This window comes from Aythya fuligula, chromosome 3 (genome assembly GCF_009819795.1).
Source record: "Aythya fuligula isolate bAytFul2 chromosome 3, bAytFul2.pri, whole genome shotgun sequence".
In the NCBI taxonomy this organism is placed as follows: Eukaryota; Metazoa; Chordata; class Aves; order Anseriformes; family Anatidae; genus Aythya; species Aythya fuligula.
Genome location: NC_045561.1, coordinates 41002253 through 41029786, shown reverse-complemented (window position 1 = coordinate 41029786; position 27534 = coordinate 41002253). Strand labels below are relative to the sequence as shown.

At 42.9% G+C, this 27534-nt stretch overlaps 2 protein-coding genes across 6 annotated transcripts in view; both read right to left on the bottom strand.

Moving 5' to 3' along the window:
- Positions 1-1310: 1310 nt before the first annotated feature.
- On the bottom strand, positions 1311-7548 carry MRPS10 (mitochondrial ribosomal protein S10). Of its 2 annotated transcripts, none has more exons than XM_032184846.1 (7): positions 7506-7548; positions 4668-4726; positions 4491-4563; positions 3403-3542; positions 2834-2942; positions 1757-1846; positions 1311-1501 (listed from the first exon to the last, which is right to left on the bottom strand). In XM_032184846.1, exons 1-7 carry the CDS (start codon positions 7539-7541, stop codon positions 1415-1417), a joined length of 594 nt encoding a protein of 197 aa, XP_032040737.1. In that variant the 5' UTR covers positions 7542-7548; the 3' UTR covers positions 1311-1414. The 2 variants fall into 2 exon arrangements, with proteins under 2 accessions (XP_032040737.1, XP_032040738.1); XM_032184847.1 differs by lacking the exon at positions 7506-7548 and adding an exon at positions 6680-6888.
- An 880-nt stretch (positions 7549-8428) lies between these two features.
- The window catches only part of TRERF1 (transcriptional regulating factor 1), a 101132-nt gene continuing 82026 nt past the window's right edge, over positions 8429-27534 (bottom strand). For all 4 annotated transcript variants that reach the window (XM_032185257.1, XM_032185260.1, XM_032185258.1 and 1 more), the window contains exons 8-17: positions 25185-25554; positions 23160-23220; positions 22236-22375; positions 21409-21512; positions 20142-20217; positions 14812-14900; positions 13906-14019; positions 12970-13158; positions 12268-12476; positions 8429-11608 (exon numbers count right to left, since the gene is read on the bottom strand). In XM_032185257.1, the coding sequence (XP_032041148.1) occupies positions 11287-11608; positions 12268-12476; positions 12970-13158; positions 13906-14019; positions 14812-14900; positions 20142-20217; positions 21409-21512; positions 22236-22375; positions 23160-23220; positions 25185-25554 (1674 nt within the window). In that variant the 3' untranslated portion in view covers positions 8429-11286. The remainder of the gene's footprint in view (positions 11609-12267; positions 12477-12969; positions 13159-13905; positions 14020-14811; positions 14901-20141; positions 20218-21408; positions 21513-22235; positions 22376-23159; positions 23221-25184; positions 25555-27534) is intronic.

Below are 27534 nucleotides of genomic sequence, written 5' to 3'. Positions count from 1 at the left end.
TGATTTTTTTGGACTTCAGCAAGGCTTTTGACACGGTTTCCCATAGGATCCTACTGGACAAAATGTCCACCATACAGCTAAATAAAAACATCATACGATGGGTGAGCAATTGGCTAACGGGCAGGGCCCAAAGGGTTATGGTAAATGGGGCTGTGTCAGGCTGGCAGGCGGTCACCAGTGGGGTCCCTCAAGGCTCCATTTTAGGGCCAGTACTTTTCAATATTTTTATAAATGATCTGGATGTAGGAATAGAAGGTATTTTGAGCAAGTTTGCTGATGACACCAAACTTGGAGGAGTTGTGGACTCAAATGAGGGCGTAAAGGCCTTACAGAGGGATCTGGACAGGTTGGAGAGCTGGGCGATCACCAACCGCATGAAGTTCAATAAGAGCAAGTGCCGGGTCCTGCACCTGGGACGGGGAAACCCTGGCTGCACGTACAGACTGGGCGATGAGACGCTGGAGAGCAGCCTAGAAGAGAGGGATCTGGGGGTCGTGGTAGACAGCAAGTTGAATATGAGCCAGCAGTGTGCCCTGGCAGCCAGGAGGGCCAATCGTATCCTGGGGTGCATCAAGAACGGCATCGCTAGTAGGTCAAGGGAGGTGATTGTCCCGCTCTACTCTGCGCTGGTGCGGCCTCACCTCGAGTACTGTGTGCAGTTCTGGGCACCACAGTATAAAAAGGACATGAAACTGTTGGAAAATGTCCAGAGGAGGGCTACGAAGATGGTGAAAGGCCTGGAGGGGAAGACGTACGAGGAACGGCTGAGGTCACTGGGCCTGTTCAGCCTGGAGAAGAGGAGGCTGAGGGGAGACCTCATCACAGTCTACAACTTCCTCGTAAGGGGGTGTCGAGAGGCAGGAGACCTTTTCTCCATTAACACCAGTGACAGGACCCGCGGGAACGGGGTTAAGCTGAGGCAGGGGAAATTTAGGCTGGACGTCAGGAGGGGGTTCTTCACAGAGAGGGTGGTTGCACACTGGAACAGGCTCCCCAGGGAAGTGGTCACTGCACCGAGCCTGTCTGAATTTAAGAAGAGATTGGACTGTGAACTAAGGCACGTGGTCTGAACTTTTGGGTAGACCTGTGCGGTGTCAAGAGTTGGACTTGATGATCCTTAAGGGTCCCTTCCAACTCAGGATATTCTATGATTCTATGATTCTATAAATAAATGGTAACTTTTTACAAACGTTACAGATGATCACAGTTCTTGACCACAGAGTGCAGTGAAACTTCTACACTTCACAGATGTTCAGTCTACAAGTACTGGAGCTATGATCAAGAGTAACTCAGTAAAACAAGAGTTTATATGATTTCTTTGTAAAAGAGAACTTTTATTTGTCAGCAGTGTCTTAGTAAATGAGGTTGACAGGAACAAGTAATTCCACTACTAGTAGCCAAGTGCCCATTGAGTTCATGATTTGACTTCTGTTTCTTCTACTTGAGGTAGTGTATCCCAAACTGGTTCCTGAATGTGTTCAGGTATTTTCTCTATCTTAGTCTAAAAGGAAAAGAAATAAACCATTTATTATACGAACTACTTAACATCTAACAACTTCATTTACTTAGGTTTGAGATATTTATCAGATTAAAAATGCCACCTAGTGGCGTTTTCAAGCAATACAGCCTCTTTACCTTTCAATACTTTGAAAAAAAGGTCCTTTACAAACTACGTGCATTTCCTCTACTGACAATTATTAGTATTTACATCTGGACTTAATCTCACGGCAGTTAATAATGTGAGATGGAAACTTACCTTTTTTACTTCCATGGCAACTCCTTCAGGTAAGTTTCGTTCAACATACTCCAAGTACACTGCAGCAGTACTACCCGTTAGGTATTTTAACTAAAACAGAAGTAATGTTTTTTAATGAGCAACTAATATTTCAAACAGGATATAAAAAAATGAGTTTTCTATAGCTTCTCTAGTTCTTGCTATGGGACCATGCATCTTACAGCGAGAATGGAGACAGTTAAGCTGTACATAACAGTTATGCAAGTATGAAATAGCAATTTCATACCACAGAACTGTGCATACTGCCTGTGATCATATGCATTGATTATGCTCGAAGTGCAACTATCTGATCAAATCAACTTGAGGTTATGCAAAAATTCACAGCTTTTGTATGCTCTCAAAGTTCAAGCTGGCTATAAATCCTGCCACTCTGGAATTCCACTGCATTCTTGATTTTCTGGTTTCTCCCAGACAGCTAAAGCTGTTGGTCTGCGGGTAGTGATGCCCGACTGTCTGGGGACGTTATGCAAAGTCCCATTTTGCTAAGCTCTGTACAATTACACAGTAAGAGACCCAGGGGCCACAAAATGCTGGCAGTAAACCTTTCTTCTAAGAAAGTCAACCACAGCTGCATTCTAAACCATACATAAGTCTGCGTCATCAGCCACAGAGCAAGTGGTTTGTACACACTTCCTTTCCTGTATTTCCCCCTTGCAATTTTTAGTTTGCTACATGATGCTGCATAGGGCAAGTGTGTTCAAAAATTATTAGGCAAACTCACAGAGAACAGAACCTTCAGTGACTGGTAGTGACAATGATTTACCTGCATCTTTTTCCCTTCCTGAGAAAATTCCTATTCCCTGGATTATTGGAAACCAGGAACGTAAATCATACTAAAGTAACTCTGGTATCTATCTTATTTTTAACCATTCTTTCAGATAGTGATCAAAATCAGCCTTTTAGTCCAAAAATTATGTAGGCTGTAAATTCAGAGTAACTTGTGTTACATTTGGTGTACTTAGATCAGCTCTTTTCTGCTATTCTTGGTACTCTCCTCCCCAGCCCAATTAATGTATATATTTTTAACATCTTTCTTACCTCCAAACATGTGTAATGTGTTCTCATTTCATACTGAACTCTGTGCTTCTTGTAAATGTGTACAGATTTTAGAAGAGTAAATCGTTCTATCTTCTTTGGAGGTCTGTGTCTGAACAAAGCACAAAGAAAATGTTGTAATGCTTAATTTTATATAAAGGATGCTAATATAAATTAACTGAGATTATGGTGAAATCCTTGTTATTTGACATTTTGAAGATCCACAGTATTAAGTGCTGGTACGTTTAGTATTAATCCACATGGGCACAGTTCATTCTCAGGTATTAACCAGCTTTAGTTCAAGGAAGCTACAACAGCTGTAACAACAGTACTGTTGGTATTCTTCATGCACTTAACATGCAATCCTTCTGTGGCAGTGCTGTGTGTATCACTGCTGCTGCTTCCCCATCATTGCACTGCTATCTAGAAAGTGTTAGATTTATAACCTGAGAAATGTCAGATTACACCCATTTCTTCTGAAAAAGGAAATACTTGTAAGCACAGAACTTAAGTTACAGTAGACAATGTGAAAAGCACCTGACACATCATCATGCTAGAGATCAGTTACTTACATTTTTTCAACAGAGATGCCAAGTTCTTTAGCTGCAAGCACTGCGAAATATTCATAGCTGTCCAACACAGCTTTATCGTGGCCTTTAACCAAAAGGGACAGTCTCTTGTACAGTGTTTCTGGCTCCTCTGAAATAGTCACCTGCATTTAAGAATGGATAAGAGTTAACACTCCATGTTCTCCTTAAATAATCCATGCAATATGTTCTATGTTTTCTTAGCCTGTGTGCCACATTTGAAAAACAGGGAAGAAAAAAAACTTCACACACTGTTAGCTGCTCATATTCTTTTACCTACAAGAAGCTGGCTGTATTATCTCGATTGACAGTCCTTAGTTTTATTGTCCCTGGTAAATGTGAGAAGTATCCTTTCTGTTTGTCCAGGTACAAGTCTGTGACATTCAAATTACAAATTTATGACTTTCAGTTCAAGCATTAATTTCTGACACCATTCATCCAAAAAGCCCTGGTGTGTCCAGGAAGCACTGCTTTTCTCACAGCTTTACTCTCCTGCAGTTTAGAGCAGTAAATGCCGTATGCAGCAGATGTGGCAGGAAGGCTGGGATCTAACTGTGGATCTAGCACTGCCTGTAAGAACTTGGCTTGTTTGCATCTATCAGAGAAATTTAACATGTGTCTGAAATCCTAGACAAAATCAAGGCAACCACATTCTATATATAAGATATACACCACACACTTCCAAGAACTTTCCACCTCACCAGCCCTGGTTTCCCAGCTTCCAAACCAGAAACAAAGTACTAAAAGTACTAAAAAGTACTAAAGTACAGAAACAAGGATTGGCTAAGATGCTGCAAGTGCTGAACTAAATGTGGCCAAAAAGCTGTTTTTTCATAGAGTTACAGCTGCATAGAGAAGGAAGAAAGTGACAAAGATGCAACTTTAAGCTTCAGGAATCTTTCTGGGAAAAAAAATCCCAAATACCAGTCATTAAAATGTTTTCTTTCTCTACGGCAAATTTGACGTAATTTAGACAGAACTTTAAAAAGATGAAATTGAAGGATTTGTTTTTTTCTGTATATCCTTTTTATTATTAAGACAATTTGCAAAATATTTTTCTATGAAACACTTACCAGAGGATTAGTTTTATGCTCCTGAGTTTGAGCATGGGATCCAGAGAATCGTACTCCCATCAAGTCACTGGTTCTAGATAGATGGTAAAGGGAAAAGCACAACATTAGTGTTAAAGTTAGATTTTTTTAAGGGAAATTGGGGGGAAAGTGGAAAGGAGAAAGATCTTTTAAACTTACGGAAGAAAACATTGCTTTTGAATAATTCTGCTTGCATAATTGGCAGGACGAGCCGATGCCTGTATAAAACAAACAGTCAAATGGCTTTTTTTTTCTCCCCAAACCAAAAGTAGCCAGCTAATAATACAGGTTTATTAGAAGTTACTTTTATGCACCATGATGATACTCATTTGATCTACCAAAAGGTACTCATTTGATCTACCAACTAAGTAAGTTTGCTCTATTGGAAAACACAGGAAAACAGTAGCACAGAATCATATTTTAGTATACAATAGGATCATAAAAACAATGACAAAAACACACACAAAAAAATCATCAACCACAAAAATAACCAAGAAAACCCACATGCATGCAGGAAAGAAGCTAACAGCATGCAGCTATTATTAACCAGGCACCTGAATAGCAATCATAAAGTGTTTTTTATTAGAAAAACATGTTTTGTGTGGCATCAGATACCATTTCGGCATATAGTAGTTTCCTGTTTAGACCTGCTTTCATAGGACAGTATCTATTAGCTCTATCAAGAGACAAGCCCAAGTAGGTCTTGCTGTTGTAAAGGCAGTTGAAAATAGTATCTTAGAAAAGATACTATGCAAAAATTCAACCTCTGAATTTAATTTGAAATTTTCCATTCTTTTTTTAAGAAAATGTTCCTTGTGTTTTGAACATTTGTTCTGTTGAGAAAATATAAATGGTTAGAACAAGTAAATGAACTGTCGAAAAGATAGCATGATTTTTTGGTGTTAAAATGGAAACCCAACTGTTAATCAAGATGTAATCTTGCTGTCTGTCATACCAGATAAATCTCTCCCTTCTGAATGTTCATGTGGCTTCTAGCTTCCTACCAGTAACTCAACTTGGCAAAGTTAGAGACTACTCGGGGCGGGGGGACAAGGAACCAGAACCCTCTCGCTTAAGAGAAACTCAAGACTGTGCAGAATGAAGGAGCACCATGAGCTGAGCCTACTTATCCAGCCCCTTGGTACTCTTATTTAACAGGTGCTGGGGTCATGGCTTTCAGAGAGAGAAGACAGATTCCCCGTGCACCAGTCAGAATTAACGCTTGTCCATGTAACCTTAACTTAGTCACTCATGAATACGTATAACTCTAGCTTTATGGTGCTATTAGGTCCATGTATAATTTATAATGTGATGTATAATGTATATACATGTATAACTTATAATGCAGTACGCATTATACATTAATTACAGATCAGCAGTGAATGAAGCTGTTCTCTGAAGTAATTCTGCCTCGGTCACTGTTTACCCAGCAAATTCTGCATTCAGTAGGAAGGAAGAGGCAGGACGCTTTCCTGTTTACAAAGCTAATTGTTATCTGAAGAACAGGCTGAGTGTCTCCCGTTAGGCAAATCCAAACTTTGTCAGATGATCACAGGTATTACATCTTAAGTACACAATACAATGAGCAACTTTACGAGCACAGAGGATTTGCCACTGTAGCTGATGCCCACCAAAATGTTTCCAAGTTCACGTTAATAACTCCTTGAGACCTAATACCCCAAATTAAAGAAACAGATCTGATGGAGTTATGTTGACCCTTGTACCTCCATTCTCCTGATGTGAAATCAGAATACCACCTTCCTTTTGTTCAGGTGGAAAACCCACAGTCATCGCCATCACCTGACATCATGTCAGAGCACTGATAACCCCTCAAGCACAGAAAATTTCTGTTCAGATCAGGGCTTAAACTGCATGTGGCAACATCCTACCCCAGATGGCAAAGGAGAGTCCACGGATTGGGCAGACATCGGGTAAGTAAGCTGCTGTTAAAAGAGGGCAAAAAAAATTGTAGCTAGAAGTTGTATTGGTGCTTTTGTGTTTTGTGTGTACGCAGTCTCTGATACACACATAGTCTGTTACTTTATCTAATTGGCCTTGTATTACAGATATATTATTTGCACATAAAGATGCACACGCTTATAGCACGTACACCCTGTGCTGCTGGAGACAGAAATTACAGTCTTTGTAAAATAAAGATGAATAAAACAAACCATGAAATATCAGAGTTCCGCCCCGCGTACTGAACTCCACAGCCTTCACAATTCTGTGTGCATTGCTCCCACCGCACGCGGCCCCCTTGTGTTGCTAATTGTGCATCTAAGTGTTGAGTCTAAAGCTTCTGTCAAATAAAACGAAAGGTGCTCTGTGCAAATTTTGATTGATGCTTGGTGTACCCCAGGTAACCAAAACAGCATTTGGCGTGCGTTAAAATCTGTTCTAACAGCTTCTTCTGCTGTCCGACTGAAATATTTGACGTATCCTTGCTAATGGCCGTTGTAGGAGGTGGAAGAGATGATCAAACTGCAACAGGATTTAATTTAATTCCCTGTTTGAACCAGTCCCCTGCACAAATCGTAACTACTGCCCCCTCTCAATGGCAAACAGCCCCGTTATTTGGGGGAGAGATCCTGAAGCGAGCAGGACGGGATGGAGACGGCTGGCTGGAAGGTGCAGACAGCACATGCACCGCGAGCACTTAGGGCTTCGGGAAGCCAAGGGGAAACTCCTAACGCTGTATTTCCCTCAGCTTGTGAACCCGGCCAGCCTCCCTGCTCTCCCCCCTGCAGCTCCGCGACCGGGAGCTTCACGCTAGACGCGAGCTCGGTGCGCGACCCCGAGCCCCAGCCGCCGCCACCCCCGACCCGCAGAGCAACCCGCCGCAGCCGGGCTGCAGCGGAGCCCTCCGGAGCCCCCTGCACGGACGGCGGCGGCCGAGACGCGGCCCCGAGCCTCCCCTTCGTCCCCGGGAAGGGGGAAGATGAGGGACCGGAGGCCGGGGGGCCGCCGAGGCGCCCCTGCCCCACCGCACGCCCCCACCTGCCACAGCCGCCGCCACAGGCACCCCGCCGCCATCTTGTGCCGAGCCCCGCACAGCGCCCCCGCCGCCCCGGAGGAGCCGCGGCCGCCGTGAGGCGCCGGCACTGCGGCACCGCCGGGAGGGGGCGGCCACCGGGACCGGGACGGCGACCGGCACCGGGACCGGGACCGGGACCGGGACCGGGACCGGGACGGCGACCGGGACCGGGACCGGGACCGGGACGGGGACCGGGATGGGGACGTGGAGCCGCGGTTGCGCTCCCCGGCCCCCGGGTAAGGGCGCCGCCGCACCGGCTCTGCCCCTCCGCGGCCGCCCTCAAATCTCTCCGATTTTTCCAGGCATCAAGGGGAAAAACCAGTGCCGCAGGGAAGAAAGAGGCTACGGGACACTCCTCCCAGCCCCGGCCTGCAGAGGTGGCTTGTTTTTTAAGACGGTAGATCAGGCTTCGTCAATTTTATCCCCCCCACCCGCCCCCCCAAATAATGCGCCGTTTTCCCCTATGCCCACCCACACGTATGCAGGTGAACACCTTGATTTTTTTCTTGGAACATTTTAGAAGCCATCCCAAAAGTTACTCGTGAGTTTGGGTTTTGAGGTTCACCCCTCTGCAAAATGCTCAAATAGCCTGCTAGCAAAACGCTGTTGGCTGGGTTTTGCTAAAATAAAATGGACTAGAAGCGTCTCGTCACGTAAACCCCTCAGTCGTCACCCAGGTTCTTCACCCCTTTTCACCAAGCACGAGGGTGCAGGGGATGTGAACAAGCACTTAATTCGCACCACTAAGCCCTCCTAGTACACAACCAGGCAAGCAATAACCTGCAATTAAGCTGTGTGCAAGTTAAATGCTAACAGCAGGAACCTGAAACCAGCAGAGATCACAAGCTATATAAAATGCATATATTTTTTTATTTTGTTACTTCCTCTGCCACCTAAAATTAACAGTCTGCTTTTTACACTAAAGCACCTAAAATATTTACAACCATCTTCTAATAAAATAACAGTTAAATATTGAAAATAAGATTTTTCTCATAAAATATGTTTTCTGTATGTACAGGTTTTAGCAAAGAGGACCAAGTTCAATAGTGAACAGTTTTCCATCATCAACCATCAGTAAGAAAACATCTTCCCTGAAATAAAACTGTCCGATTTATGTACAAATAGGCAGAACAGCATCTGTTTCATATCAGCCAATGCAACACTTAAAGAAGTCAATGTTCGAGGCCTAAACTGTGTACTGTGTAAGACATGTGCATTTTTTTCTTTATGAATAACTTCTTTGGTTATTGTTGTTCTATCATCTTCTTGGCTGTAGAATAAAACAGCACCTGATTAGTATTACTGAACCAGGCATATATATGTATGTATTTATGTATACACTGGGTTTAGCACAGATACCTGTCCAATTGGTGCTAGAAAAGTTCCGCTGTAGTTTCTTTGACACAGAGCTGCTTTTCAGAATCCAGTCCACACGTTTTACTGCACTTCACTCTGTTCTTCAAGCAGAACTCTCACTGACTTCAGTTAACCACTTTGCTGAGACACTTGGTTTGCTTCCCACCACTGACACAGCAGTCGGGAAATGTTTCCATTTTGCCAGGGTGGCAGCCTTTCTCAAAAATCTCCTTGAAGTTCAAGAGCATACAGGTTTGAAAGAGAAAGAGTAGACTGCTCGATTGCTTCTGCCACAGGCCAACTCAAGTTACAGCTCACAAAAGCTTGCTAACTTTGCTAACACTAAGACTTGTGCACCCTACAAAATGTGCCATCCGTGGATTTAGTTGGCAGCACCCAGTTGAACTTGGGCTACATGGGCCCTGCAAACAGTGACGTGTCACAGCGTGGACTGGAACTCATCAGGAGTCTGCTGACTGGCAGCTCAGGAAAGGAAAGAAGGCTGCTGCCTGATCTCCTGAAACTCACAGGTACAGCAATTGAGAACATTGTCCTTTCTGTATGAGAGGGAGCAAAATTCTACCCACTGGTCAAAAATAACCGAAAAGTCTCTGAAACAACCCCCAAAACACTAAAACCACATACACAGGAACTTCACTAACCTGAAACTGAGAAGTGACTGCCATTCTCCTGAAGGGCTGATCTTTAGTTTCAGAACACTTGACCTGAAGTAAAAAGTTCAGGTCATTTGGCTTCACGTATTTGGCTTTGACAGAGAAGTCACCTCTCTGCCAGTGAGTCCCACTGGTTTTGAAATTGTGGTCCAGTACTTCTATACAAAAGTATTGTGGTTTACCCTCATTTTGCATAGTTACACAAAAAAAAAAAGATAGTAGAAAATAAGATCCTCCATCTCTCAGTCTTCTTAAAACATTAGGAACGTGACAAAAAGACCTCAACAAAAAAATAAAACCCAACCCATAAAAAATTGGAAACTGGAAGATCTGAAATTGGTCTTATAAAATATTTTATAAAATTAGCAGTACCCTCTACTGTGCGAGATTGACAAGAAAATCAATGCTACTTGCTGTGAAAGCTCTAAAGTCAGTACTCCTTTTTTTTGTAATTAAATGTCCACTCAGCCTAACTCCATTTCTTCCAGAGGTTCTAGATTTGCTCAAGATTCTGCAAGGTACCATTATTTTCAGATCTCATTTAGAGAACCACATTCAAATTTATATAAATGTAGTTAGACATCTGGCATGTGGGTCTGAGCCTATGGGAGGAGAAACAGTAAACAAACAGCAACATCATCTCACCTTGGGAGTGTGTGTTACTAAATCAATACCATTTGAATTTGATGCAATGAGGAAGACTGAAAATGGCACAAGAGCAACATTTCATGCACAGGAATACTAACTAACATATGCTGAAGGCATATACGCCATCAATCTCTTCCACAGGCAGGAACATCTCCTTGTATTTGCCCAGTAAGAGTAAGCTGCTGCATTGCTCAAGCATATGTTCCTAAAACCACTGAGATGGCTATTCAACAGTGTGATTTATTGTCACAGCAAAATATATTTCCAGTGCAATCTGATTACCAAGGCAGTGCTCTGATTCAGTGTTCCCATCAGATGATGTGAACCACAGCACAATCGTCTTCTTTCTTCAATCCTTGAATTAGGTCATTTTAAAATCAGCAGATCAAAACCTTGTTAAAAAGGAAGCTCTAAAACGCACAAGGTAACCAAAGCTTTTATGAACTGACTAACATGTATGCATTAAGGCAAGACAGAACTGAAAAAGTACTGTGATACTGCAGATGATACAGTCACTCCTGTATTTAATTCACAGTTAAAGATTTTTTTTCTTCTACCTCCCTTGAAATGACAGCACAAAGAAAAAGAATGTAATCATCTCCTTAACAGAGATGACATTTAGCTTCTAGAAGATGCTGGAAGTGATCCAGTGCAGGCAAGAAAAATGTTCCACCAGAAGTGTGCAAAGATATTCTTGTAAGTGGGGTAAAGTGAAACTTGGAAGGGTTAAAGACTAAAGATCCTACTGTGAGTGTCTGGAGGGAAATGACAGCAGAACTGCGAGCTTCTCTAATTAGTGGCCTTGGAAGATACCAGCAAAATAAGCCCAGATAAAAACACCTTGTAAGAATATTTGTACCAATTATTTATTTTTCCCCCCAAAACACAAATTAATAAAAAAAGGGAAAAAAAAAAAAAAAGCAGATTTCTTTTCTAGACCTGGATAAAAGAATTATCATTTCTCAACAGGTAGTTTACAATCAGTGGGAAATAAACGAACAGTCCAGGTTTCCTGATCGATGCATTCAGGGTGTGCTCAGTAGCTGTCTTTATCAAACAACTTTATTTACAACTCAGCATCATCCTGCAGTAGATCTGCATCTTCATCATCTAATAAAAGGTCAGCATCCATGACTTCATTCTCTTCCATGACATCACCTAACTCCTGAACAACATCGTCATCAATGTCACCAACATTTTCAACGTGTTTAACCAAACTCATATGATCCAGAGGGATCAAACTATGCCCAACTGGCCCAGTAGTTCTCGCAATAGTAGCTGCCATTTCTGCTGCCACTGCAGCTTTCTGAGCCTTCTGCCTTTGCTGTTCTTCTTGTTGTCTGTGTGTCTTCATATGAGCATTGCGGCTTTTGATTTTGAAAAATACTCTAAAATTTTAAAGAAAAAAAGAAAAAAAAAATCAGATAAAAGTGCATTGCTTATGATGAAGGGAGCCAAAAAAGACTCAACAACCTATCAGTACATTTGCTTCCTTGTTCTGAAATAGAAGTTAGCAAAGCCTGCAGTGCGGTGAGAATTTCAGGGACAGACTTCCAGATTTGTACATCCTGACGGTATCAAAATGGCCTACTCAGACTGCTGAAGCTATTTTGCAGCTCCCACAATTGCTTCAGTATCTACGCACATTGAAATCCTCCCTGGACTTATTTTCACCACGTTCTTGCACAACAGGCAAAAAGTGAAGGAATCCCCTGCTAGAATGGACAAACTCGAGCACAGAAATAGAGAAAGTTGCTCATCAGAGTCACATGCAAGCCTGTGATGAAGTAGGAAACCAGAGTGTCAGTTGTAGGAACTCCAGCAGAGGAGAAAATTCATGAAAATTGGATTAAACGCTGCAGGAGATGCATCTAAAATGTCATGCAAACCTACCTCTGAAGGTTTTGGTAGGAGAACATGACATCTTAGGGGGAAACTATTCTTTTGAGACCATTACAGCAGAATAAATAATTTGGTGCAACACTATTCATTTGGATTGTAAATAGGCAAATGCGGTGCGATACCACAGACAGTCATATCCACTTACCTGCCACACTCTTTACAAGGAAAAATTGTTGTTGGGTCGGTCTCACCACTCGTTGTGCTGTGGGCAGGTGAACTCTTGATGGAGCAGTATCCGCTCTGCGTACCAGATTTCTGCTTAGTGCCTGGAATAGTGCATCGTGGTTTTGTCACCTGGTTTGTACCTCCATGGACGCGAGCGTGGCCATTTAGCGCTTGTCGGGAACTGAACACCTAATGGGGCGTAGGAAGGAAAAACATCAAGAAAAACTGCACTAGAACAGGAACTACAGACAGCTGAATGCATATTATAAAAAAACAACTGTAGTGTCAGATGCACACCATCTACTTGGTCATATGCTGCTTGCTTTCAGCTATATCCCACTAGAGCTAAACAACCAAGTTATAATAAAAACTTATAACTCAGTTATAATAAAAGCAAACCAATGAGCTATCTTATTATTACAGTTGTATAACAAAAAGGCAAACAGAGCTGTTACTATATAGTGCTTGTCATCCCTACATCATCTCAGGATACAACTTGGTGTAGAGCTCACCATATTGGCTGTATTTAATACTATAAGATATCAATGCAGCTGAAATGACTTGTCCCAAGATATTCAGGAGGTATCACTGGCCAGGAATATATGCAAATTGATTTCCAATAATCACTATTCGTTAACATACGAAGCCCCTGCTATTACTTAAAGATATGAAATGCACGTACAGCGCCGCAGTTTGGCATTTCACAGATGAAGGAGGATGAAGAAAGTGAAAGACTCTGAAGGGCAGGCAGGTCTATAGGTCCTACAAGAGGGATAGCTGGTGGGTCAGGAGACTTCTGCATTTCCCTTTCTTCCTTTCTGTCTTCTTCAATCTCCTCATCTTCCTCTAACACTTCCTCTTCTCCGCTTGTCTGAAATAGAGTGCGTTTAAGAAATACTAGAAATATGGCCAAGTACAGAAAGCACAGGCTCGTAGAACGTAGAAACTGCTGAAACAAGTTAGTCAAGTCTGCTTCCAGGGTTTGGGATTTTTTTCCATTCTGGTCTTGCTAGAACCACCACTCCTTAGTGGACAAGCTACAGCTCATGAAGCTTCACTGCAGCACTCAGAATGCCCTCCGACTGTTTTATGGAGCTGTGGCTCCAAAAGGCTACAGATACCACAGTGCAATACTCCCATTTTTAGAATGGGGATGTACACTACATTCATAGTTGAATTAAATGGCTTTCTAAACAAAACATGTCTCTTAAGAACGCTTCAACGACCTAATACTGACCTTGCACACCAAGAATTCATTGCCAGTCTGTGTAAATGCTAGTTGTACCAGAATGGCTGAGCACTTTCAGGCACGTTCACACATGCACACACACACACAGAGGAATAACTTACAGATGGTTACCTGCTTCATCAGTAGCAAAGCCATAATTGTTGGACTACAGTTAAATAATGCACCGATTAACATACTTTTATCTCACTACGGGAACACAAAATCTTGGTGTAGCTGAGATCACAGAATGTTCACACAGAACATAATTTAGAATTACAGAATAATTTAGGTCAGAAGAGGCCTATGTCATCTAGCCCAACCTCATGCTCAAAACAGTACAAACTTCAAAGTTAGCAACTGTTAAACTTTCTTATATGCTTCTCCATTTACCATGCATTCCTCTCTTTTTTTCTCTAAACGTGTTCTGTGTTTCCGTCCCAACCGCAGGATTTTCTTCCAGGTGTAGTAGTATTCCACACATTGTGCAACCGTCTTAGACTTAACCTGTAGTTAAGGAATTGCAGAAATAGTCCGATCTTAGTTTCTCATTTTAATTCAAGACAAGTTTAATAGATCCCGAGAGGCAGGTTTTGTTTATCAAACGTTCAAATGGAGTAATAAAGTCAATTTAAATACAACACAAAAAGTCTTGCAGAATCATTTTGTTAATTATTGCTTTTCAGTCAAATTTGTGTTGACTGTTTCAGCTTCAGTACATTTTTCTGAGATCCTCTAGACTCTAGTCAGAGAGTGACCAAGAAAGTACATTTATAGCTCAAGCGTACAATACCACTGAGAATTAAGACTTGGTTCCCATAAACCCAAATGTTTTCCAACATTTTAGCTAACAGCAAGGGGATTTACTTCTGCCCCGAGACAGACACAACTCATCTTTTCTGCTTTGTGACAGAACGTGAAAATTAAGCCCAAACACGTTCTCTCTTTATGAGCACATTTCAACCCCTTCTGGTGCGAGCTCAGTGCCTGTGACACGGGCAGCTTTCAACAAACTGCCGGGGAACGTGAAGGCACTGGGGGGCACCATAACTGGGGAGCCTTGGATTTCTGATGTGCCAACTTTTAAATTTAACAAGAGGAACACATTGTTTTTATCTTTTTACCAGTGCTGCAGTTGCATGCATAGGTACAGCAAATGGAAAACCCCACTGACAGCACCCTTCTACCTGCTGCTGCGTCTATGCCTGCAGTAAGCGGGTCTGTCACTGGAGGGAAGATGAAGGGGAGCAGAATGCAGCAGATGGAAGCAAACAGTTAACAGAACAGAAACAACCTTACCATTTTCTGTACAAATATAAAATCTTTGCTGTAGGTGGACAGTGCCTCTTTGAACAGCCTCCTTTCTTGATGTGTCCATTTGTCAGAGCCTTTAAAAAAAAAAAAAACACACACAGTGAACTCACTATAAACAACAAAAACCTTCCACCTTTATGCTGAAGTAATATCTGGACCAAAAACTGGGAAACCTGAAGCACAGGCTGGCGATTGCTGCCACGCAAACTAAGTCTGGCTGTGCTGACTCCGGCCTGAAGCCCACCTCGGCAGCACTTCATCTCCAGCAGCAGCCCCAGGCAGTTGCCTAGGAAACAGTAAGATCAGGGCAAGCAAATACAATGCCTCTCCCTAATTCTGCCTAACCTCTGACCATTTATGGCTCAGGGGATTTCCTGAATCTGCTGGAATTTGCTTATGTGGTAACCAACCTTCTAAGTGCTGACCCACTCTTCCTTTCAATTAATTAAGTCTCTTGCATCCCCAACATACTTTGCCAAGGGGGCTTTGCAGATCAATAAACCATCTCCATGAAGGATCCAGCTCCTCTTCTTTGATTCCTGGCTCCCAAGTAGCTTCACTGGATGACCCCTCATTGTTCAAGTGGAAAAGAGAAATGAACCCATTCTCTACCAGCATCTGCACGCTATTGAGGATTTCATGTCCCTTCTGTCACTTTCTTTCCCCTCCTGAAGAAGCCAAGATGCTTCAATGCCTTTGGTCACGACTGTTGTTCCTCTCCGAACCTTTTCAGTACAAAAACCCCCATCTAGTGATGAAGGGAACAGAAAGGCTGATAATAATCCACAGACGTGCACACTGGCACCACCACGTGCTCTATTCTCTTAACATCTGACTTGTGCCTTTTTTTTAAACTGCTGTAAAGTACAAAGCTGATGTTTTCATACAACTACCATCATAATCCCAAGGTCTCACTCTAATGGATAAGTATCAAGCCAGAGCTCATCATTTTATATGTAATGCTTGTACTGACTAATTCCCATATATGCCACTTTATATTCAGCTTCTCAGAAGTTCAGCTAGCATTTTGTTCTCCAGACAGCAACTCTCAAAAGGTCCTTTAGCAGCTGTTCACTTGCATGGCTTGAGGTAAGAGAAATTCTTTGTGATTGAGGCCACAAGTAGATAGAGATGGCACGGCGGTGTGGAATACGTGCAAAGCGCTTTCTGATCAGTTAATGGAAGCTGTACATAAAGCTTTCATATATTATTATTCTGTTTGCTTCACCAGCCTAACTGCCTATGAAGATGTGAAATCAACACTTAAATTGAAATGAATTTGTGCTTCCTCAGTATCAGTCCTACCGAAGGAACACAGAAGTGCTGTACTGCATCAAACACCCATGTCCTGACTGTAAGAGCGGGTGTTACATACATTAAAGGCAGGGTATGCAAGAAGCCATAAGGCAGACGCCTTTGAAATGACTCAGAGAAGATCCTACCACAGTCTGAGAGTAGCTGAAAGTTTCATCATTAAAAGAAATCCCTAATATTCCTGTCAATGTTACCATTCTCCACAGAAATGCTTGCCTCTGCACTGAACTCAATTAACTAGGGCTTGGCACCGTGTGCGGTATTGAACTCTGCAGGTTACTTATGTCTATAAAGGATATATACATTTTTCATTAACTGCAAATGTTTTGCTTCTCAGTGTCAATTCCCAGGCTCCTAAAAGCCCAGAGCAGGTATCTCACCACTCCGTTATATACTGAAAACTCCAAATTAACTTTTCTGCAGCCTGTTTTCTGTAGGCTTTTCCAGTACTGGCTATAAGCACGCATTAGTTATTTCCACAGAGATTTATGCTAAAGCTCTCTATCTAAGCGTCAGAGAAAAGCACCAGCTTCAAGCTGCAAATTTTATTTATTCTGTTACCACCCAAAGATCTTTTTGCTGACACACTGCCTTGCCATCTTTTCCATCCCAAAACAGTGCCGTTCCCTTTTTACAAAGCCGGCCATTCATTTGCATTTACCCTCCTTTTGAGCAGGGGTAAATGCACTGATCCAGTCCAGGGTCTTGGACTAAAACATTTTAGAAAGCATGAAAACACCACAGGATGGATTTTAGTTTTCAGCAATCCTCTCCAGTCACCCTCTCCTGTCTCTACCCCACTCTCCTGAAATAATAATAATAAAAATCACTTCTATGAACTAATTTTATTGTACATCTATGGCAAATTCAGGCCTTACAGAGTTTCTCCAATAGCTATGGTATTAGCAGAGACCCTTATAAGATTACGAGGGTTAATTGGAAGTAACCTAATTAATAGAATAAATCCTGTGTAGGAAAAGAAACAGAAGAAAAGCTGTTTTTAACTCTGGTTGCTGGGAAACCGCTTTTGCTCTTGTTAGCTTGAGGGAGATATAGAGAACGTGTAGAGAGAGATCTGCAATGCAGCAAGAAAGAATTTTGGACTTTGCAATACAGATCAAATTCTAAAGCTGATCTTTATGCTTAGAGATTATCGATTTTATCTGCCATATTAAAATACTGGTTTTGAACTGATTTAACTGATTGTTTGAAAAAAATATATTCTGTGGACCGGGGGTCTTTAGGCCCAATCTGTGGGTTTCAAGGGAACCACACCTCCACTTGTGAGCCCCCTCGAGAAGCAGCTCAAATCCATTACATGTCACATACACTGGGTCTGAGCCTCACACCATCACAGCACCTATCAAAGTTTTCAGACTGCCTGAAGTTCAGACACCACTTCTCCTGTCTCAAGTTGTGCCAGAGGAGGTTCAGGTTGGACATTAGGAAGAATTTCTTCATGGAGAGGGTGGTCAAGCACTGGAATGGGCTGCCCAGGGAAGTGGTGGAGTCCCCATCTCTGGAGGTATGTAAGAGATGCGTGGACATGGCACTAAGGGCCCTGGGTTTGTGCTGGGACTCAGCAAGTTAAGATGATGGTTGGACGTCTTGAAGGTCTTTTCCAACCTGGATGATGCTATGATTCCTGCAATTCTCACTGCACGAGAACTTCAGACCTGAGAAATTTTGCTGCTAAAATGAAAAACCATTCAAACATCTGTAAAAGTGCTCCTCTTGTATGAGGTACGTGCTCCCTCTCTCTTCCTTAATGCACCATCCTGGCAGATGGCAAAGCATTAGGACACAGAGGTTAGGGTGTTCTTCCAAGCAGCCCTAGATCAACATGCCCAGCTCTCTTGGTGGATAACAGAAACATCTGAAGTTTTACAACTTGCTTCCCCTCACAAACCAACAGGTTTCAAGGACGAAGGTTTCACTGGCATCCCTGCCCATGGCAGGGGGTTGGAATTAGATGGTCTTTAAGGTCCCTTCCAACTCGAGCCATTCTGTGACTGTATGATGAGCTATCACTCACATCTTTATTCTAGGGCAATGCATAGGATGAGTGTGGATATTTATTATTTGTGCTACCACCTGATCCTCAGGAGTCAGTGCCGTGCTCTGTTTTGGTCTACTCCAGCTTTAACAGTGGCTGTGCCTGTTAGCTGTGATTTCTGAATACAGAGCAGAAAGCCCAATGAGTTTTCTGAAACAAATGCAACTTGAAGTTATATAAAGCTATTCACACACTAGATTTTGAGAAATCCACATACGTCTTGAGTGCCTGATTATCAACCACAAAATCTATTATTCAAGAGCTGCATGGTGCTAGAGCTGAGCTGTCAATGTAAGGTGCAATCACATGTTGCATTCAAGAGCACTAGTAAGTAATGCTTCTCTTGTCGTTTTATGGCAGTGAAACCTAGGCTGGTGAGATTTTGTTTCATGCTGTGATAAGCAGACAAACTTCCTTTTCTGCTTAAGAAATAAATTAGTTATTTCTTATACTACTTATAATACTGTTACTCTAATGTCCAGAGCTCTCTGCTAGTTAACAAGGATTAGCATCATCTCATGTGAAAGATGAAACTAAAGTCTCTCCTGGCTCCTCCCAGCATCACAACAGAATACTTTCTGAAACTACTGTGAGCTTGCTTCAGCTTAAACTATCCCCCCTCTGCCACACAGGCAGTATTTTCTCATCTGTTCATTCTGCCAGTTCATCCTCTCACTGAGGATGAGGTTGCTGGGATATCCTTCATCCCCCTACTCTCCTCCCTCGGACCACATCACACACGTGCTTTGGTGTTCTCCCTCCAGACATGAACGCTCAGGGACCTGGTTACAGCTCCTGGCCGACATCCTCCTCCTCCAGCCAGCTCCACGTCCATTCTTAGGACTGCAGTGGAGCTGCCTTCAAAGGCAGTAGGCATCTCCCCCAGCCAAGACTCAAACCTGACCTTCACCTTTATTCACTCCTGTTACCAGCGGCCACCAGACATACTTCTGTACTGGTTCTCAGGCCTCAACTAGGAGTTCTTTGCAGAAGAGTCCTTGCTGCTTGGGAATCCCTGCAGTGAGCTGCTACAGCCAGCAAGTAGCTTGTTTTTGTACTTATGTGGCACAGTGACTACAACGGGAAATGAGTATATGGCCCTGAATATTGTGACTGACCAACCACCAGAAGATTCTCGGCTTGTTTCCTGCTGAGCCTAAACTGGAGGTAAAGTCTCAAGTCTCTTAAGTAAAACCCTGCTCTGTGTTAAAGCAGTTGCCAGTCACTGCAAAGCCCAGAACAATAATACGGAGGGTTGCAGAGGAGAGACGTGTTACCTTGAGCTATGCTTAGGTGACAAAACTGAAGCCCAATAACTTTAACGCCACCCTGTGTATGTCACAGAGCACTTCTGCCTCAAAACCAAAATGAGGTTCTTGCTGTGTTTGTTAAAGCTGTCACCACCGCAAACCTGTTTCTTTTAGGCTATATCCATGCCAAGAGAGGCTCTGTATTCAGCACTAAGACACTGGTGAGAGTTATAGCGCTGTCTTTTTGGACGGATGCTCATGATTATCACATTCCCTTATCATGCACCATCACATCAAAAGAGAAAGGCATGACAGCAGACAGTTACACAGCACAGGAAGACGACCTTATTGCTATTAAATCAATCATGTATGAATAGAAGCAGTTTTAAAGGAAGATCAACAAATTAAATTTTAGTTAAAAGAAAAAAGAAAATACTCCAGGCAGTTTATAATCTGCAGAACCCTACACAGGAACATGACTACAAGGTTTCTGTCTGTCATTAGTCAGGTAAAACTGCCAAACTCGTAAATGAAAGGCTGGATGTACCACACAGCACTGTCCACATCGCCCTCTGTCAGAGGCTGCCATCCCTGCAGCAGACAGCAGAGAGAGCAGTGCAACTCCGCGCACCGGACGGGGATGCCAACCTCGGGCTCTGTGTACCAGCAGATGCAGAGATCACAAGGAAACCTACCGGCGTAGTGGTAATTTGCCAAAGGATGACACTTCAATCTCACTGGCTTCCTCAACAGCAGCTTCTCAAGAGTAACCTAAATGAATAAGCAGAAGGAAAAAAAAAATTAGCACATGCAGTCAGTTGCTGCATACAACTGCATTCAGGAGACTACTTGGTAAGATATTAAATAATGTTATCTTTTTTTGTTGTCACACAAAACTCACACCAAATTACTCCAAGGCCCTTTAACACTGTAGCTCACATAAGAGCACCCAGTGCACACCTCTCCAGCCTTCATTAGCATAAATGTGGCTATTAGCAGCTTGCAGCAACTCCCTCCCTCCCGATTGTCACAGACAAATATGATCATAGTGTTTAACTTGATATTATTAATTAATATTAATATTTAATGGTTGATTTGGTAGCATTGTTTTAGAACACCTGTTTAAGTCACCATCTGTCAGGAATGACAACAAGTATAGTTAATTCTCCTTTGGATCAGGGAGAAAGATGATTTGTACATTCCTGATTTTTTTTCCCCCAGATGATGCATATTCCCATACAGCAAATGTTGAATCCTGACAATAAGACTCAGATACCTGTCTCAGAGCCCCCAGATACAACTAATGGAGCCTGACGGAAGTGGGATGCAAGTTAAAGAACACCATATTAGCCTATCTTGTGAGATTCATTCCAGCCCCGTGTTCTGTTGCATTTTATTTTAAACTGGCTCTCCAGGAACTGGGGCAGGACCTTGTCTTTCCTTAACACTGGGCAAAAGGGATGTTTTGCCTCTTAGTAATGTTCCCGTCACAAAGCTAATGCAAACATTTGAAATGCATCATTTGTATGACAACTGTATGCAATTACCTCACAGTACCAAATAAACAAGTAGATGTGATTGCTGCTAATATATATATATATATATATATATATTTTTTTTTTTATAAGGGCTAGAAGAAGACTAAGCTCTCTCTGACCACAAACCCTGTGAAATATCAGGTCTGGAGAAAGCACTGGGAGACAAAGTCCCAAGGCTATAAACCAAGCAATCTTATCTATCTGAAATATACAGTAAGCCTTCAAAGAGGGACTGCTTTGAAATTTAAATTTATTAAAGAATGAAAGGGAAAAGTCATTCCCCAAAAATGTTACAGGATGCTTAAAGCATCACTGCTAATCAATCAGAAATCTCCTTATTATATAACCATATCTAAATCCATTTAATAAAGCATGCTAATTTATCTGCAAAGAGGATCGTCTCTCCCGTTTCAGCTTATCTTACCATAATATCTCCTTTTGCCTCAAAGAGGGAGTGCAAAGCATATTCCGAGTTAGTTCCTCCACCAGGTAACACACTGGAACAACTCATATTTAAGAGGTCTTCCACTGTTAGAAACAAGTCAACATTTTACTGCTAATACTGTACCAGTCAGTAAAACAACCCGAGCCAATGATTCTGTAACTACAGACAACGTAGTTCAGGGCAGCAGCTTTCACGTTTTCCCTCCCCAGGGTAATTTTTCTCCTGGTTTTAGGATCACTCACTGGGGAGGGGACGTGACTGGATTTTCAGAGCATGTCCCTGGGATGTGATGGAGTATTATAAAGCCAGAGGCAGAGACCTGGCTGTGAGCAGTGGCTTGCACAGATAGATATGGTCAGTGGTGCTGCTGCACCAAGAAAGCTCCAGTCAGGGCAGAGGAACAGAAATGAATGAACTACACTTGAGCAGGAATAAACTCTGTTCAGGACTGTAGTAATCAATAACACCATCAAATTTCATCTCTATTATGGTCCCAGGAGAGGCCTAGGAACCAAGAGCTGCCTCTCACCTGTGATCTCTGCCCTTACCCCAGGCAGTGCAGTGCCCAGAAATCTCTTCCCAGCAATAACCTTTCCCTGTTGGCTGCCAGAGAACATTTCATCCACATTAAAGGCCCAGAATGTTGCTCTGAATCTGTAACATGCAGTTCTGGTCTTCTGCCCTGAGTTCTCAGTAATTAACACTCTCTTGAATGTTTTGTACAGTATACAAATGAGAAATCGATGGGAATTTCTTCAGCAGGCAGAGGGTGATGTATGGGTGTTTAGAACAGCAAGTCATCATACCCCTTTGTTGGAAGACTTTGTTCTCCAGTTCTGGCCATGGTTTCCAAACCAAAGTAGCCTTGTGCACATCTTTGTCCATTAGCAACCTGTCCTGCAGCTCAGGAATATCAGCCTGGAACCTGGACCCAATATTGATTCGTCTATAAGAACAAACAAACAAACAAGTATTCAAGCACGCAACATGCAGAAAAAAACGGAAGTCACATTAGCGTTCACTTTGTTCCCAACAAAACTTTTATTACACTGGAGCGGCAGGAAATTGTGTCAGACTGCTTTACGCAATGCTTTGCTCTCAGTGGGATAAGTATTTTGAATATTAGAGAGAACTGATCTCTCGGGGGGAAACCAGAATTTCCATACACAATTTAAACTATATTGAGACACCGTACCTTACAGATAAAGAAAACCCAAGCTGGTATATATACATGCTGAGCAGCAAAGAGGCTGGGTGCAGGAAATGCTAGCTTTCTGTTCCATAGAGAATGGGACTCTGGCAGAAAGCAGAGACATTACTGCTTCAGAAGGGGGGTAATGTTGTTTGCAGACTGCCCTGAGGAACCTACCAGATGACACCTCTCTCCAAAGCTCCACAGAGAGTATCTACATATATGTATATATATAAAATAGCAAAAGTACTGGAGCAGCATATGTTCTCCTTGTGACCCTTTCTCCAGCCATCATTAACTGTTTTCCGCCTTCAGTGGCTCCCACCAAGCATTTCAGAACCACGACACCCACATCTCCCACGGGCGCTTTGCTCCAGGAGTCCTTGGCCATCACGCCGAGTACCCTTAAATGCATCCAGACTAACATACATCCAGGCAGCCGAACACTACCTGTCCGGTTCAAAATATTTCAGGGCACGCACTCTAGGTTGGAGCTAGTCTATAAAAGCAGTGACAAAAGCAATATTGTTTTTCTTACGGTTCAACAGTCTGTTCTCCGGGCCCAGGCGTCACTGGAATGACACTTCCATCAATACTATCTGAAACAGAGATTGGAGTGCGGGGTGATTATAACATATTTTGGTAACAACAGTATCCCTGCTGATGCTCCACCACCCAGGCTATTTTGCCACCTTCCTATTAACATCCTGCAGGAATCGGTGAGACATCAGGCTACATCTGGGAGAGCTAGCAGCACCTGGGATGTGTTTGGCTCAAAATTACCTAGTTCCTGCATAATCGGGTGTACTTCTCGTGTAAAAGAGTAGTCAGGCGCAATACACAGGGTTAAGTAATAGCTGAGAGGCTAAAACAAGTTCACTTTAAAGCACATACCATCAACAATAACTCTATACTCTATAACTCTATGTTCTCTATACTCTGCTGGTCTGGAGGAGAACATTAGTCAGGGTGGTAAAACAGCTGAACACAAAGAGCACACAATGATTTAGGTTCCTTAAAGCAATTCTTACTTTGGCTTTTGTAGCTGTAGCTCTGCAATACCTCCCCTCCACCTTTGACTGTACCGATCAACGCTGCACCTCTGATGTACCTTCATTCATAGCTACAGCATCTTCTGGCTTGTTTGCCATGCAGTCTTTCCCCCTTTCAGAAAAGCTATTGCTTTAACTCTTCCTCACTCTCTCTCCTACCTGACCTACAGTTTTGTCCTATTCGACTCACAACTGTAACCACTGCAAGTCAGAAGTGCTGATACTTCAACTGTTCTGAAAACATCTTTTCACTGAAGCACTGAGAACATCTTTTGTGAGATGAAATGATTTTGTAAATAATTCTACAGCAAAATGCAACCCCAACCCTCCAGTCAGGAGTTTCCATTTTGCTTTGGTTTTTGAGGAAACTAACAACTAGATTTTAATGAGGTTATGAGAAGACAAAAGATTCGTGCACAAACTACTTTCCTGAAGGTGGACATGGCCAGTCCTGATTTCTATTTCCCAATTTTCTCCAAAAAAGAGCAGGCAGACAGGAAGGACAACGTAAGATAAATCTGTGAGTCTACTCATGCCTACCCCAAAGCATGACAGGCTATGGCATTTACCTTTGCTGCCTCCAACAAAAAGCCACCCAGCATGTTTTTTCATCATTTGAGCAGCACTGGTGTGGTACTGCAGCGCAGAAAGGAGAACAGGGAACCAAAACCACATCAGCATTGGTTAAAAAGAGTTTGTCACATGCTTGTCTCCCAAGCCAGAGTGGCTCTGATGAGAGGAGAGATAGGTAACCGACCTCCAAGAGAGAAGTGGGAAAAGTGACAGGAGCTTCACTTTCTTTGGATTACAGGACACAGGTGGTGGTCTGGTAAGTAAGATTTTAGCTTACTCCTTGCATTTTCGTGCTAATAACCTGCGCATTTTACAAAGCTAAGAAGGAGTTGAAAGAAGGGCAATGGGAGCTCTAAGGTATTGCTATGATAGCACAGGCAACCATCACAAAATACACAAGCCTTTGGTGACCGTGTCTGGAGTGACTCAGAGCACAGTTACCACCTCCTTTCTACTGGGAGGCTTCTTCCATTCTGTTATGGAAAAGTTACCCTTTCTCAATATTTAGCCATAAAGACTGTCTAAATCGTTAAAGGTAACAAATGTCACGCCCACGTCTCTACCACCATGATCAGGTATGGTTAGCCACCTTTTCTTGGGAAGCACCGAAGAAAAACAAAACCCCAAGGCTCAAACTAATCTCTTCCCTCCATCTCAGACGGCCTTGCTGCATGGAGAGGCACAGCAGTCGTTCCTGGAGGCAGCCACGGTGAAAGATCTCGGCCCTTCTCACTGGTTAGGCCCCTCTGTTCACTCCGTGCTTGTAACACCACCGCTCCCAAATCCAATGCAAAACCACTGAGGAAGACAGACTAGTCCTGTGACATAACACAACCAGCCACAGGCGTGCTCACACATAAAACCCTCAGTGTGGTACCACCAGGAAAGAGCTCGGCGCTGTCTGCTACACGCTGCCCCCCTGTAAACCCAGCACTTACTGGACCGACACAGGAGCACCCGTGGAGTGGGTGTGAGCGGCGTAAGCGGCAGCTGAGCGTGCGAGGTGCTGTGAGATGACGTGATGACGCTGCTGAAGAGCCCGGAGCCTTGCCGAACGGGACTAAGCATTGGTGGTGGAGTGTAGGGGGGGAGTTCGTGCGGCCGGTCCAGCAGATGATCTCCGAGGATGCGGGGAGAGCGGAGCTGACTCTGGTACAGCATGGCACCGGAGTGGGACATGCTGAAGTTGAAGGAAGGAGGAGGTATGAAGAGAGGTTCGGGTCTGTGCCGATACTTCTTCTTGTCCTGCAATGGTTTTAAGTTTTCTTCCAATTTTGAAGCACTTTGATGAGGTTTTTTGCTGATTTCCTAAAGGAAAACATACGGAACTGTAATATTTAGCCATGCTTACATGTGGTTTGCATTGAACGCAATCCCCTGCAGCCTAGGGCACAGAATACAGCCACAGAAATGCTGTTACCAGCAGGCAGATATTCAGGTACTGGTCAGTACGGTATCTGGTCCTACCCAGAAACCACAGAGGAAAGAGGAGAGCCGGGAAGAATTACCCTCACCTCCCACATGGATCCCTCTGGGTCAAGGCAGGGCTGAGCTGGAGGCACAGACCTGGAGAGGCTGCAGCCAGCTTTTGAAGGTGCAAAGAGCAGCCCCCTCAGGCCACGGGTCTCCCACACCCTTCAGCTCCACCTGAACACCCTGGTCACTTTAATTTGCACTGAGTACACAAAGGCTATTGCAAGTTGCTTCACTATCCAGCCACGGTTTATTAGGAAGTTTATACGAGATGTTTTCCAATGCATTTATTTTGTTTGACTAGGAAGGACGTATGAGCTCAGTGAAATTACTGCAGCACTCAGCAGCAGGAAAGGAAGAAAAATGTAATAAATTCAAATTCTTCGCCTCTTATCACTACATTCCCATCAGCTTGAGCACAGTCCAGCTGCAACAAATCCTGAATTTAACTCTCTCCTCTTTTCTTGGAGGAAAAAAAGGGTAGTAGATAACCATTTGGGAAATTCAGGCATTCAAACACTCCTCAAATTTGAAGGTTAAAAATCATTTAATACTAAATCCCTAGAAATCACAGAAAGCAGAAGATACAACAGTTGTGCAAACCTAGGATCTGGCTATCCTGAGGGTGGGTAAGAAATAGGTTTTCAGATTATGCTTTAAAAACGTACAGAAGCTGGTAGATGAACACAGTAGTAAATACGCTGCTTTAAGGTGCACAGATTGGAGATCTATGATTGAACTGGAAAGCGGAAGAAAATTTTTGACAGACAAAACAGGGTTACTCCAGAATGTCTGCATCATCTATAAGTACTATTACTATGTAAAAGAATTACTACCATGTATGTTTATACAATATATATCTTTACACCATGGGTGGTTCCTGAGAATCACATTCACCCAATAAAAATCATGTTAAAGAAGCATTAGCACTGTCACCCTTTATCCCTTACATTAATGTGTTCCAGCTTGTGGAAATGTTTTTGATTACAGAGGTCCTGTCCTCTCTGTTAGATCATGGCTGTATCCTCTCCAACAGCTGTTGATGGTTTTGCTCTCCAAAAAAGTTAGGTTTCAGAAAATTTTTCCTTTAGCAGAAGAAAAAGTGCAGCTTTGCAGAGAATTTTACAAATAACGAGCATTCAGAACAGCAAGAGGGTGAGGGTTACCTACAGTCACAGACAGCCCGCCACGATGGTGAACATTTAGCGTTCACAGAGGTGAAAGTGTAAAGACTCTAAACTTAAGAAAACAACAACAAACTAGCAACCCCTCCAACCCCCCCAAAAAATATAAGTCCAGATCTATGTATTCGATTAAAGGCTTGTTTTGTTCTGCTCTTTAAATGTGAAAGAGCTGGCATTCTTCTCACTAGTGTAAGATCAACTAACCAGCCAAGGTGACATCTCAAACAGTTAAGTATACCTAAGTACACCAACACTCTTTTCAAAAAAGGCCACACTGAGTATTCAAGGAGATCTTGGTGTCCATGGATTTTCAGTGCAGAATCACCTCAACACTACTCTGAAGCTCCAGAAACTTATGTCCATTATTCAAGAATTTATGCTTCCACCTGCCCCAGCTCAACAAATCCACTCTGGGTAGACCCTAATGGACCTCACTTGACTGCTGGGTTCACCACACCCAGCATCCCATAGTCTTGCTGAAGACTTACGTCCTTCTGCTGCTTGACTTCTACTAATTCCATGAATTTGTGAGCAATTTTCTGGGCAGCTCAAAGCACAGTGCAAATGCAACATGGCTTCAGGTCTTTGGTTAAAGAAGAAAATTAGTCTCCAATGGCACAATACCTTTACA